Source organism: Electrona antarctica (genome assembly GCF_951216825.1).
Source record: "Electrona antarctica genome assembly, chromosome: 7".
Taxonomy (NCBI): domain Eukaryota; kingdom Metazoa; phylum Chordata; class Actinopteri; order Myctophiformes; family Myctophidae; genus Electrona; species Electrona antarctica.
In genome coordinates this window covers 57,372,202-57,387,183 of record NC_136812.1, presented here as the reverse complement: position 1 = coordinate 57,387,183, position 14,982 = coordinate 57,372,202, and the positions used below count along the sequence as shown (strand labels likewise).

At 44.7% G+C, this 14,982-nt stretch overlaps 1 protein-coding gene across 3 annotated transcripts in view; it reads left to right on the top strand.

The window, feature by feature from the left end:
• The window catches only part of tmem259 (transmembrane protein 259), a 38,717-nt gene that overhangs the window by 9,715 nt on the left and 14,020 nt on the right, over positions 1-14,982 (top strand). For all 3 annotated transcript variants that reach the window (XM_079505121.1, XM_079505120.1, XM_079505122.1), the window contains 6 exons: positions 387-651; positions 920-1,121; positions 2,231-2,367; positions 4,269-4,371; positions 5,354-5,464; positions 9,830-9,952. In XM_079505121.1, coding sequence (XP_079361247.1) covers positions 397-651; positions 920-1,121; positions 2,231-2,367; positions 4,269-4,371; positions 5,354-5,464; positions 9,830-9,952 — 931 coding nt within the window. In that variant the 5' untranslated portion in view covers positions 387-396. The remainder of the gene's footprint in view (positions 1-386; positions 652-919; positions 1,122-2,230; positions 2,368-4,268; positions 4,372-5,353; positions 5,465-9,829; positions 9,953-14,982) is intronic.

Sequence of the window (14,982 nt, the reverse complement as noted above, 5' to 3'; positions counted from 1 at the left end):
ATGTCATACTTTAGCTATTAAAAAATATCAGATCTACAAGCTCATAGTGCGGCACCGAGTGCCGCGCTTTGAGCTTGTAGGTCTGCTATTTTTGACAAATCTTGAAAATGTGCCTCACATCTTTGAATATATATTGTTACAGAGTGAACATTTTAACTCAAATCTTTGCTTCTAAGGAGGTCCCTGGAACTACATATTTTCAGATGGGGGTCGGCGGCCAATTACATATAATCTTGGGGGTCCTTGACATGAAAATGTTTGAGAACGACTGACAGAAGAAACATAGTGTTATTAGGAAAACTGTTAGGATTTAGAAGCAATTATTTATTTTAATAATCGGCCTCAGGTCAAAATGGGTCTAAAATATATGTTGTTTTTGGTCACAGCTCTGCCACCATGTCGGAGCAACAGGGAGGCAACAACAACAACAACAATGGAGGAGGAGGAGGGGGCGGCGGCAACAACAACATGGGGGGCGTGGCGGGGGGCGGAGCTAACCCCCGCCTCAGGAACCCCAACATCAACCAGAACCCCCTGATCAACGTGCGGGACCGCCTCTTCCACGCGCTGTTCTTCAAGATGGCCGTCACCTACGCCCGGCTGTTCCCCCCGTCCTTCAGGCGCATCTTTGAGTTCTCCGTCTTGCTGAAGGTAAAGTACACACACACACACACACACGCACGCACGCACGCACGCACGGCAGTTTGCTCTTCACCGCGGCTCAGTGACGCCATGTTGTAGTTTTAGTAAAAACAGAGAGAAGGGCTGGGGAGAGCGGCGTTTTGCTCTTCACCGCGGCTCAGTGACGCCATGTTGTAGTTTTCGGTGATAGCGGTGGTCACCTCATTACCGACAACCACACTATGAATAGGCCTTTTACTCTCTCTCTCTCCCTCCCTCCCTCCCTCCCTCTCCACAGGCCTTGTTCGTCCTGTTCATCCTGGCCTACATCCACATAGCGTTCTCCCGCTCGCCCATCAACTGCCTGGAGCACGTGCGAGAGAAGTGGCCGAGGGACGGCATCCTGCGGGTGGAGATCCAGAGGAACTCCACCCGAGCGCCCATCTTCCTCCAGTTCTACGACTCTGATGGATTCAGGGGACTAGTTAAAGAACCTGCAGGTAATGGATAGAATAGATAGATAGATAGATAGATAGATAGATAGATAGATCCATCTTCCTCCAGTTCTACGATTCTGATGGATTCAGAGGATTAGTCAACCCATTTTGACCTGAGATCAGATTCTAAAAATTTGAAGTTAGAAAATGACAGTTTTCTGAAAAAGCTATGTCTTCTACATCCTGACAGTATTTCTGAAAAAGCTATGTTTCTATGTCAGTCGTTCGATTTAAAAAAAATAGCAGATCTACAAGCTCATAGCGCGCCACTCGGTGGCGCGCTATGAGCTTGTAGATCTGCTATTTTTCAATAGCTAAAGCATAACATAATGCTAACCCAAAATGGGTTAAACCCCTGGTTTACTATCCCCCCCAAAAGGACGGGGTAATCTTTTTTGTTTTGTCTTTTTTTGTGTGTTTCATTCATTTTAACGTGGCCATGCACATCTATGTAAAGCGCCTTGGATAAAGGCGCTATATAAATGCACCATTTACCATTTATTAGAATTAGGGCTTAATTTTGGGCTTAGTTTCTGGAAGAGCTTCCCGGAACTGAGCTCTGGGATATGTCGATTGCGCTCCGGTACCTGTACAGGGCTCTCCGCTACCTAGCGTGACCAATCTGACAATAATAATATTATGTGGGACATATTATGTGATAATTTATGTGCCCGAGCTGTACGCGACGCGAGCAGACAGTCCAGCCTTTTCCTGCGTGCCTGTGTTGTGTGTGTGTGGGAGAACAGCTTCAGAAACTGTCACCAGGACCAGGGTACGCATGCGCTTTGCGGCGTGCGTGCGTGCGTGCGTGCGTGCGTGCGTGCGTGCGTACTATGACAGACAGTTGGCTTTGTTAGGACTCAGGAGGTTACTTCCTTGGTAAACGTGTTGCTGCTCTTGTGCCTCGAGACGTGAGACTAACACGGAACTGTACACTTGTCTTGGCCACATTACTATTGTAGCGTTCCGAGGCGTAGGGCATCAACGTGGGCTTTAGACCCTCTTCATGAGACTAGATTTAGAAGACATTTTGTAAAATGCCAGCGACCGGGTGATGATGTCGTCATTGTTGCGATCAGGTGATGAGGTCCATCCTTGTCATGTGACTGTAGGGGAGATGGAGGATGAGGCGGGAGGAGGAGTAGGCGGAGCTTCAGGGCGGGGTCTGGCCCCTCCCCTACAGGAAGAGGAGGAGGAGGAGGAAGAGGAGGAGCTAACCATGGAGATGTTTGACAACAGCTCCGTACAGGTGAGGAGGGGAACTGTGTGGCTCCTGGACTACAATTCCCATAATGCTTTGGTGCACTGCTCCTCCTTGTGGATAGGGGGAGGGCTGTCTTACTTGAGACACCATGTAGTCCAGGAAGTAAGTGAGCCCAGTGTCTATGACATCACAGAGTCCATGGAAACTAACCTAAACATAAAAGAAAAAACACACCCGTGTGAACTGAGTGGTGCAGTGACGTCACACACTAACCATAGCAACCGTGCTCATCTGTACGTGACCCCACGTACAGATACACACATACACAGATACAGACAAAGCTGGTTGTTGGAGTGGTTTGCACCACTCAAAAAAACAGGAAAGTGTTTCTTGTCTCCCAAACATCACCCTGCAAGACCCGGATATATTTCTACTTGCAAAAAAAGACATTTCAACCTTACTACTACTTTGTACTACTAGGACTTATCAGAGGAAATTATGTAAAAAAAATATATCTTATGCACATTTATAATAATTATTAAAATAATTATAATGAATTAATAACGTACATTTGCGGGATATCTTTCACAATAATAAATAAAACATGTTGTAGACATTCTAAAGATCACACAAAATATATATTACATGCATTTTACTTACTTTTGTCAGGGTTAAAGGTTTAAAGGTCAAAGGTTAATTTTCATTCAAAATTGCACGTCCAGAGATTTTGAAGTTGTGTGAATTTCTGCCTCTGTGGGGGGTATTTATATGAATATATCATGACCAATGGCATTGCAAGACTAAACAATGAACATCAATGATGAAGTTTAGGTGAAAAAATAAATGAAAAGTAAAATAAAATACAGTTATGGCAAATATTAACTCTGTCTCCCCCTGCAGTTTGAGTTGGACATAGAGCCCAGTATTAACAACCCTCTGTCTCCCCCTGCAGTTTGAGTTGGACATAGAGCCCAGTATTAACAACCCTCTGTCTCCCCCTGCAGTTTGAGTTGGACATAGAGCCCAGTATTAACAACCCTCTGTCTCCCCCTGCAGTTTGAGTTGGACATAGAGCCCAGGTTATAACAACTCTCTGTCTCTCCCTGCAGTTTGAGTTGGACATAGAGCCCAGTATTAACAACCCTCTGTCTCTCCCTGCAGTTTGAGTTGGACATAGAGCCCAGTATTAACAACTCTCTGTCTCCCCCTGCAGTTTGAGTTGGACATAGAGCCCAGGTTATAACAGCTCTCTGTCTCCCCCTGCAGTTTGAGTTGGACATAGAGCCCAGGTTATAACAACTCTGTCTCCCCCTGCAGTTTGAGTTGGACATAGAGCCCTGCTTATAACAACTCTGTCTCCCCCTGCAGTTTGAGTTGGACATAGAGCCCTGCTTATAACAACTCTGTCTCCCCCTGCAGTTTGAGTTGGACATAGAGCCCTGCTTATAACAACTCTGTCTCCCCCTGCAGTTTGAGTTGGACATAGAGCCCAGGTTATAACAACTCTCTGTCTCCCCCTGCAGTTTGAGTTGGACATAGAGCCCAGTATTAACAACTCTCTGTCTCCCCCTGCAGTTTGAGTTGGACATAGAGCCCAGGTTATAACAACTCTCTGTCTCCCCCTGCAGTTTGAGTTGGACATAGAGCCCAGGTTATAACAACTCTCTGTCTCCCCCTGCAGTTTGAGTTGGACATAGAGCCCAGGTTATAACAGCTCTCTGTCTCCCCCTGCAGTTTGAGTTGGACATAGAGCCCAGGTTATAACAGCTCTCTGTCTCCCCCTGCAGTTTGAGTTGGACATAGAGCCCAGGTTATAACAACTCTCTGTCTCCCCCTGCAGTTTGAGTTGGACATAGAGCCCAGGTTATAACAACTCTCTGTCTCCCCCTGCAGTTTGAGTTGGACATAGAGCCCAGGTTATAACAACCCTCTGTCTCCCCCTGCAGTTTGAGTTGGACATAGAGCCCAGGCTGAAGCCTTCGGTCAGATCAGGGTCAGTCGGTGTCAACGAGAGTCAAGACTTGAGCTTCAGCCAGCCTCCCAGTAAAGGTAAGAATTACGTTTCTACCAGTACAGTTAAGAATTACCTTATGTTACTACCAGTAAAGGTAAGAATTACCGTACGTTTCTACCAGTACAGTTAAGAATTACCTTATGTTACTACCAGTAAAGGTAAGAATTACCTTATGTTACTACCAGTAAAGGTAAGACTTACCTTACGTTTCTACCAGTACAGTTAAGAATTACCTTATGTTACTACCAGTAAAGGTAAGAATTACCTTATGTTACTACCAGTAAAGGTAAGACTTACCTTACGTTTCTACCAGTAAAGGTAAGAATTACCTTATGTTTCTACCAGTAAAGGTAAGAATTACCTTATGTTACTACCAGTAAAGGTAAAAAAAAACTACCTTATGTTACTATTGTTATAAACCACTGTTAGACTACCTCATGTTACTATAGAGCGTCGCAGTCCCGCCCCCTTTCATGACGACGACGGGCCCGGAAGAGAATTCCCCATTCATTTTTCCCAGAGACGTTTCAAAAGTATTTATGTGTCGGACAAAGCCAAATCTTGTTGTGACAAATCATGACAACAAACACAATGTTTTGGGACGATCAAATAATTAGAAAAAAGAAAAAACACGAAAAAAAGACCCTTTTTTCTAATTTTTTGATCGGCCCAAAACATTGTCTTTGTTGTCATGATTTGTCACAACAAGAGTTGGCTTTGTCCGAGGCTTAAAATGTCTTTAAATAAATACCCTTTGAAAACGTCTCTGGGAAAAATGAATGGGGGATTGATTCTCTTCTCGGGGGCGGGACTGCGACGCTCTATTGTTATAAACCACTGTGTTAAACTATTGTTTCGTGCAATGCAACATAAAGTAATCCTTTCAACAACTTAATTGCCTGTGTGTGTGTGCGTGTGCGTGTGCGTGTGTGTGTGCGTGTGCGTGTGCGTGTGTGTGTGTGTGTGTGCGTGCGTGCGTGCGTGTGTGCGCGTGTGCGTGTGTGTGCGTGCGTGCAGTATGGCCTCAGGAGGAGTACATCGTAGAGTATTCTCTGGAGTACGGATTCCTCCGTCTGTCTCAGAACACACGACAACGACTCAACATCCCCGTGATGGTCGTCACCCTGGGTAACACGAACACACGCACGCACGCACCAACACACACACGCACACCATGTCACTGTTGATATCAAAACCGATTTGGCTACATCTAGCTACTTCAGCACCTGGTGCGTCGCTTAAATGTGCTCCGTTGCTGCAAATCGCTGGGCGCTCTTACAATTTACAATTTAGGCATTTAGCAGACGCTCTTAATCCAGAGCGATTTACATTTAGGCAAGAACAAAAGTATGGGAATACATCACATATATAAAATGCATTTATCAAGAAACATGCGTAAGCTAAGAACGTAACTAGAACATATCTATATAATGACGCTATACATATATACTATACTATGCTATACATATGTTCTATGATGTGCTATGACTACATACAATGCAATTATTGTGCTGTCTACATGACATGCTATAAGTCTGTTTCAAATGCTATCTAAGTCTAAAAAGTGCTATCTAAGGGGGTAGGATAAGTGCTACGGGCCATGATGGAGTCTGAAAAGGTGGGTCTTCAGACTACGGGCGGAAGATTGGGAGTGATGCTGCAGTTCTGACTGCAACGGGGAGTGCATTCCACAGCTATGCTTTAAATACCCCATGGTGATTAACGTGTTGAGGACCAGTGCCTTAACCCATATTGGGGCGGGAACCCCTTTTTGATGTTTTAAGCATTGTTATACTTTAGCCATTGAAAAATAGCAGATCTACAAGTTCATAGCGCGGCACCGAGTGCCGCGCTATGAACTTGTAGCTCTGCTATTTTTGAAAGATCGTCAAAATGTGGGGCGAACCTTTGAATATATATTCTTTCAAAGCCAAAGTTTTTAACTCAAATCTTTGCTTCTGGGGGGGGGGGGGGGGGTCCCTGGAACAACATATTTTCAGATGGGGGTCGGCGGCCAATTACATATAATCTTTGGGGGGTACTTGACATGAAAATGTTTGAGAACGACTGACATAGAAACGGAAAACTGTCAGGCTTTAGAAGACATTTGTAGAATCGTTCCCAGGTCAAAATGGGTTCATTCGTTAATTGGGTGTGTTCCAGACCCTGTTAACACAATCATTCCCGGGATTCCTTCAAAATAGGAGCTCTGGGGTGCCGGAAAGACATGGCCGCTTTTACTTTGAACTAGGACATGTACACATGTCGGTTGGATTCCCTATGACGTTTCCAGACGTCCTATGGATAGAATGTGTGGACCAGTGCTTTAATGAGTGAATTGGGTGTGTTCCAGACCCCGTTAAGGACCAGTGCTTTAATGAGTTAATTGGGTGTGTTCCAGACCCCATTAAGGACCAGTGCTTTAATGTCGTTAATTGGGTGTGTTCCAGACCCCGTTAAGGACCAGTGCTTTAATGTCGTTAATTGGGTGTGTTCCAGACCCTGTTAAGGACCAGTGCTTTAATGAGTTAATTGGGTGTGTTCCAGACCCCGTTAAGGACCAGTGCTTTAATGAGTTAATTGGGTGTGTTCCAGACCCCGTTAAGGACCAGTGCTTTAATGAGTGAATTGGGTGTGTTCCAGACCCCGTTAAGGACCAGTGCTTTAATGTCGTTAATTGGGTGTGTTCCAGACCCTGTTAAGGACCAGTGCTTTAATGAGTTAATTGGGTGTGTTCCAGACCCCGTTAAGGACCAGTGCTTTAATGAGTGAATTGGGTGTGTTCCAGACCCTGTTAAGGACCAGTGCTTTAATGAGTTAATTGGGTGTGTTCCAGACCCCGTTAAGGACCAGTGCTTTAATGAGTGAATTGGGTGTGTTCAAGACCCTGTTAAGGACCAGTGCTTTAATGAGTGAATTGGGTGTGTTCCAGACCCTGTTAAGGACCAGTGCTTTAATGAGTGAATTGGGTGTGTTCCAGACCCCGTTAAGGACCAGTGCTTTAATGAGTGAATTGGGTGTGTTCAAGACCCTGTTAACTCTTTGAGAGTTTCAAGGATTTCTATATAGTTTTTAGACTTCTCTATGGCAGAATGGCGTTTTTGAATGATTTATTGAAAATTCTCTGTTGTGAATGTGTGACAACGAAAGACCTTCAGAGAAAGCTTGGCTTGTCTGCTTCCAGGAAAAAAATGAACTGAGTTGATAAAATGTTTAGTTTTTGTGTTGGAAGCCATTTAAAAGAGCCTGCATTTACACTGGGTAGTGTTTCTAGGACAACAAAAAAAGTTATGCCCGGTTGAAGTTTTATTTTCTAAATAACTTTTTTTCTGCTGGGCGTACATAGCCATGCAATATCTCATTTTAAAGGGTGAGTTGTCTAGTTCAATTAAAATAAAATAAAAAGTTTCTCACATGTACCACTGTAGATATTTTGCCATCTATAAATAGCATGGTCAGTCATGATCAATCTGACCTATCCAGCTAAAAGTCCCCCTAGCTCTGAAATGGAACATCATATAAACTCAATTCTTTTTTGGGGTAAAATTAGACATTCTAACGCACATTTTGATATATACCATGTTTACATAGTCTTACCAGTACCTTGTCTATTCATGCATGTATCTCAAAAACCTGTTGTGAAGAAACAGTTTTGATAAAAAACACATCCAAGGACATTGTTTTGATATGACTTTGTGCCCATGATATGTATCAAAATATAGACTTGAATGTATACTGTATTATAACAAAAAATTGGGTTCTTACCATCTACCGTTACAGAGTAAATCACAGTTGAAACTCGCTTAGTCAAACCATAAACCTCAGAATAGTGAACAAAATAGCCATGACAGGTCTAACTCATTGTAAAAGCGTCTTTTATTTTTTATGACTACTAACATAATACAATTATAATAAATATTACAGAAAATAAATAGGCCTACATACAAAACAGTTGTCCCCAAACTCCCCAGTGTCCCCAAACCACTGCATTCCAGTTGTTCTTGACGGTGTGTGTGTGTGTGTAGGCTAAATTTAAAAAAAACAACTGAAATGAATGAATGCATCCGGTTCAGTGTCGGAGAACTCCATCGCAGTCTTGACTCTTCGTCTTCATCATCATCATCATCATCCTCCTCCTCATCTGATGCCAGTTCTAAATATATAAAAATAAACATTTAGCTGTAGTCAGCCCGGCCAATAGCCAGTTGGGGGGGGGGGGGGACGTAGGCAATCTGACATCATCGTCATCATCATCATCACACGGAGACACACTAAACAATGTACAATCATGATTGTATACAATATACAATGAATGCGATTATCATGCAAGCTCAGACGTCAATGAAACGTCATACAGATCTTATATAATACGCTACTGTTAGCTTCACTCCCCGTCCCCCCTCCGATCCTTGTAGCAAAGTCATCATAACCACGCGTTGCTTCAGTAAACGATGCATGTTTGTTCTCCGTCTTTGTAGACAGTAAATAAAAGGAGCGAACATTACTCTAAAGATCAGATCGCCTATAAGGCACGCTACAATATAAAATACTTGTACTGCCATGCGTGCATGCCTGCTACGATACATTTGTACTGCACCAACCAACCGATCGACACCAACCCCCCCTCCAGCCATTAGCCAGCACCAATGCACCAACCCCCCCATTAGCCAGCACCTTTGGTGCTGGCTAATGGCTGGGGGCCATCGTGGTGAGTCATTCTGGCGTCATGATCTGACTAGTAGTAGTAATTATCCAAGCATCTATTTGTAGCGATCATCTTATGATTTCTGATCACTATAGAAGGGCATTTTCTACAATAAGATTACCTCAAAACATTCCGGGTTGATCGTCTTCTTCAATGGTTTCCCGGTATAGCTCATCGGACGACGATGGGGAGACAATGAAAAAAGGAGGGAGGGAGCAGCGAGTCTCGCTGTAAGCACTGGACCAGGGCTACTCCGCCTGGAGAAGGCGACTGGGACGCGTATGGATCAATACTACTACCACAAAACTCGCTCAAATAAATAGTACTGCTTTCAACTTTTTCTGCTAGAAAATCGCTCGGGCGAGACGGCAAAACAGGCAAAACAATAAACTATGAAGACTCCCTCTGCCCCCACTGTTTACAGGGGGTGGGACCAGCTTCCAATGGCAACACGTACACGTGTGTCACGTGACATGGGTTTTCTGGGTAATGTAGTTGGAATATAAGCTCAGGAATTTAAACAGCGCTTCGGAGCATATTAATATGTTTAGATTAATCAAAAACTCTGAAGACGCCAATTGGCGTCATTGATCATTTACGGAATTCTGATGAAGACGCCAATTGGCGTCTTTCACCTTCTAAGGGTTAAGGACCAGTGCTTTAATGAGTTAATTGGGTGTGTTCCAGACCCTGTTAAGGACCAGTGCTTTAATGAGTGAATTGGGTGTGTTCCAGACCCCGTTAATTAAGGACCAGTGCTTTAATGTCGTTAATTGGGTGTGTTCCAGACCCCGTTAAGGACCAGTGCTTTGGAGACAGCTTCAGTCGCTTCCTGCTGGACGAGTTCCTGGGATACGACGACATCCTCATGTCCAGCGTCAAGGCTCTGGCCGAGAACGAGGAGAACAAAGGTAGGGCTGTGTGTGTGTGTGTGTGTGTGTGTGTGTGTGTGTGTGTGTGTGTGTGTGTGTGTGTGTGTGTGTGTGTGTGTGTGTGTGTGTGTGTGTGTGTGTGTGTGTGTGTGTGTGTGTGTGTGTGTGTGTGTGTGTGTGTGTGTGTGTGTGTGTGTGTGTGTGTGTGTGTGTGTGTGTTAGAGCTGTTCCGATACCGATACTGGTATCGCCCTCAAGTACTCGTACTCGGAACCGGCCCCGATACTCTGCCCCGAGTACCAAAATATCCAATTGACACTATAGGCTTAACGAATGCAACGGGAGCAAGTCTGACTCAACACTGCAGCAAATCGCCCAAAAACAGCCGATCTACAAGCATACATGACAACTGACAAGTGTAGATCGGAGATATGAGAAAAAAATATAAAATATGTGGTTACTCAACACAAATAAAATAGTACTCGTATCGGTACTCGGTATCGGCGAGTACTAAAAGTTAAGTATTTCTGTTTTAGTCATAGTCTCTTGAATAGTTTTCATTTAGTTTTAGTCACATTTTAGTCACCTGGAATGTCTAGTTTTAGTCGACTATCATATCATAAGATTTTAGTCGACTAAATCTACAGTTGATTTAGTCGACTAAAATGTATTTTGGCAGGCCTTGATGCCGTCGTAAGGACTGATTTTACACTTGCAGAAAATAGCCGATCTACAAGCTCACAACGCGTCGCAGCGCGGCGCGTTGTGAGCTTGTAGATCTGCTATTTTCAGCATGCAACCAATTGTAAAATGACATAAACTGGGTCCACTAGTCCCTTCCTAACGTATTAGTCTAGTTTTTATTTGTTGACAAAATCAACAGTATATTTAGTCATCATGGCTTGGTTTTTATTTAGTTTGTAAGTCGTTTTTTGTCAGTGGAAAAAAAGGTAGTTGACGAAAAAATGTTGTCATAGTTTTAGTCGACCTAATAACAACACTGCAAGCAGCTAGCAAGGTACTGTACATTATAGGCAAGGTACTGTGCATTATAGGCAAGTACTGTACATTATAGGCAAGGTACTGCCATTATAGGCAAGGTACTGTACATTATAGGCAAGGTACTGTACATTATAGGCAAGGTACTGCCATTATAGGCAAGGTACTGTACATTATAGGCAAGGTACTGTACATTATAGGCAAGGTACTGCCATTATAGGCAAGGTACTGTACATTATAGGCAAGGTACTGCCATTATAGGCAAGGTACTGTACATTATAGGCAAGGTACTATACATTATAGGCAAGGTACTGCCATTATAGGCAAGGTACTGCCATTATAGGCAAGGTACTGCCATTATAGGCAAGGTACTGTACATTATAGGCAAGGTACTGCCATTATAGGCAAGGTACTGCCATTATAGGCAAGGTACTGCCATTATAGGCAAGGTACTGCCATTTTAGGCAAGGTACTGTACATTATAGGCAAGGTACTGCCATTATAGGCAAGGTACTGCCATTATAGGCAAGGTACTGTACATTATAGGCAAGGTACTGCCATTATAGGCAAGGTACTGTACATTATAGGCAAGGTACTGTACATTATAGGCAAGGTACTGCCATTATAGGCAAGGTACTGCCATTATAGGCAAGGTACTGTACATTATAGGCAAGGTACTGCCATTATAGGCAAGGTACTGCCATTATAGGCAAGGTACTGTACATTATAGGCAAGGTACTGTACATTATAGGCAAGGTACTGCCATTATAGGCAAGGTACTGTACATTATAGGCAAGGTACTGCCATTATAGGCAAGGTACTGGCAAGGTACTGCCATTATAGGCAAGGTACTGCCATTATAGGCAAGGTACTGCCATTATAGGCAAGGTACTGTACATTATAGGCAAGGTACTGGCAAGGTACTGCCATTATAGGCAAGGTACTGCCATTATAGGCATGGTACTGCCATTATAGGCAAGGTACTGCCATTATAGGCAAGGTACTGTACATTATAGGCAAGGTACTGCCATTATAGGCAAGGTACTGGCAAGGTACTGCCATTATAGGCAAGGTACTGCCATTATAGGCAAGGTACTACCATTATAGGCAAGGTACTGCCATAGGCAAGGTACTGCCATTATAGGCAAGGTACTGCCATTATAGGCAAGGTACTGTACATTATAGGCAAGGTACTGCCGTTATAGGCAAGGTACTGCCGTTATAGGCAAGGTACTGTACATTATAGGCAAGGTACTGTACATTATAGGCAAGGTACTGTACATTATAGGCAAGGTACTGCCATTATAGGCAAGGTACTGCCATTATAGGCAAGGTACTGCCATTATAGGCAAGGTACTGCCATTATAGGCAAGATACTGTACATTATAGGCAAGGTACTGCCATTATAGGCAAGGTACTGTACATTATAGGCAAGGTACTGCCATTATAGGCAAGGTACTGTACATTATAGGAAAGGTACTGTACATTATAGGCAAGGTACTGCCATTATAGGCAAGGTACTGCCATTATAGGCAAGGTACTGTACATTTTAGGCAAGGTACTGCCATTATAGGCAAGGTACTGTACATTATAGGCAAGGTACTGGCCATTATGGGCAAAGTACTGCCATTATAGGCAAGGTACTGCCATTATAGGCAAGGTACTGTACATTATAGGCAAGGTACTGTACATTATAGGCAAGGTACTGCCGTTATAGGCAAGGTACTGCCATTATAGGCAAGGTACTACCATTATAAGCAAGGTACTGCCATTATAGGCAAGGAGGTACTGCCATTATAGGCAAGGTACTGTACATTATAGGCAAGGTACTGTACATTATAGGCAAGGTACTGCCATTATAGGCAAGGTACTGTACATTATAGGCAAGGTACTGCCGTTATAGGCAAGGTACTGCCATTATAGGCAAGGTACTGCCATTATAAGCAAGGTACTGCCATTATAGGCAAAGTACTGCCATTATAGGCAAGGTACTGTACATTATAGGCAAGGTACTGTACATTATAGGCAAGGTACTGCCATTATAGGCAAGGTACTGCCGTTATAGGCAAGGAGGTACTGCCATTATAGGCAAGGTACTGCCATTATAGGCAAGGTACTGCCATTATAGGCAAGGTACTGTACATTATAGGCAAGGTACTGCCATTATAGGCAAGGAGGTACTGCCATTATAGGCAAGGTACTGTACATTATAGGCAAGGTACTGTACATTATAGGCAAGGTACTGTACATTATAGGCAAGGTACTGTACATTATAGGCAAGGTACTGCCATTATAGGCAAGGAGGTACTGCCATTATAGGCAAGGTACTGTACATTATAGGCAAGGTACTGTACATTATAGGCAAGGTACTGTACATTATAGGCAAGGTACTGTACATTATAGGCAAGGTACTGCTATTATAGGCAAGGTACTGTACATTATAGGCAAGGTACTGCCATTATAGGCAAGGTACTGCCATTATAGGCAAGGTACTGCCATTATAGGCAAGGTACTGTACATTATAGGCAAGGTACTGCCATTATAGGCAAGGTACTGCCATTATAGGCAAGGTACTGCCATTATAGGCAAGGTACTGCCATTATAGGCAAGGTACTGTACATTATAGGCAAGGTACTGCCATTATAGGCAAGGTACTGTACATTATAGGCAAGGTACTGTACATTATAGGCAAGGTACTGTACATTATAGGCAAGGTACTGCCATTATAGGCAAGGTACTGCCATTGCCATTATAGGCAAGGTACTGGCCATTATAGGCAAGGTACTGCCATTATAGGCAAGGTACTGCCATTATAGGCAAGGTACTGCCATTATAGGCAAGGTACTGTACATTATAGGCAAGGTACTGCCATTATAGGCAAGGTACTGCCATTGCCATTATAGGCAAGGTACTGCCATTATAGGCAAGGTACTGCCATTATAGGCAAGGTACTGCCGTTATAGGAAGGAGGCAACGTTTCCTTTCTCCATGATTGTTGCCTGCTGTACCTGTGGCAATGGTGGATTCTAATGCCATCAATGCATTGAAAGGGACACAATCACGTTTAATCAGAGCATTCAATGCTCCACTAGACACGTCTACTGACCATTAAAGGTCTATTCATAGTCTGGATTTTCGGTGGTGAGGTGACCACCGCTCCCGGCACTCTGGTGGTGTGGTGACCACCACTCTGGTGGTGAGGTGACCACCGCTCCGGTGGTGAGGTGACCACCGCTCCGGTGGTGAGGTGACCACCGCTCCGGTGGTGAGGTGACCACCGCTCCGGTGGTGTGGTGACCACCGCTCCGGTGGTGTGGTGACCACCGCTCCGGTGGTGTGGTGACCACCGCTCCGGTGGTGTGGTGACCACCGCTCCGGTGGTGAGGTGACCACCGCTCCGGTGGTGAGGTGACCACCGCTCCGGTGGTGAGGTGACCACCGCTCCGGTGGTGTGGTGACCACCGCTCCGGTCGTGTGGTGACCACCGCTCCGGTGGTGTGGTGACCACCGCTCCGGTGGTGAGGTGACCACCGCTCCGGTGGTGAGGTGACCACCGGAGCTGTAATAACGTGGAGCGGTGGTGAGTAAACACAGACAGAAGGGCTGGGGCGGTGGTTTGCTCTTCACCGCGGCTCCGTGACGTCATGTTGTAGTTGCGGCGGTCACCTCACCACCGATGACTCAGACTATGTTTAACACTTAACAGGTACGGTCGCCCCTATTCCATCTCGCCCCCGCTTTTTTCCGCCGACCTCACGCCGACCGCTCGGTGCGGTGGATCTTTGTTCTATGTTTTTTTTGTGGCTTTCGCCTTTATTTTATATATTTTATGGAGGGACAGACAGTAGGCTGACAGGAAATGGGGAGAGAGATGGGGGGTGACATCAAGGGGGCAGGCAGACTTTCCAACGTTGAAGCTCTGGGTCCTAGTGGTAGGAGGAGGGACTACAGGCGGACCCGTGGATTCATGACCGGGAAACCCCGTGCAGCGGGGCTTTAACGTTGAGCGCTCGGTTGCCCTACGTCACTCAGGACCTCAAAGTTGAGGTCCTGGGAGGGACTTCCGGCAG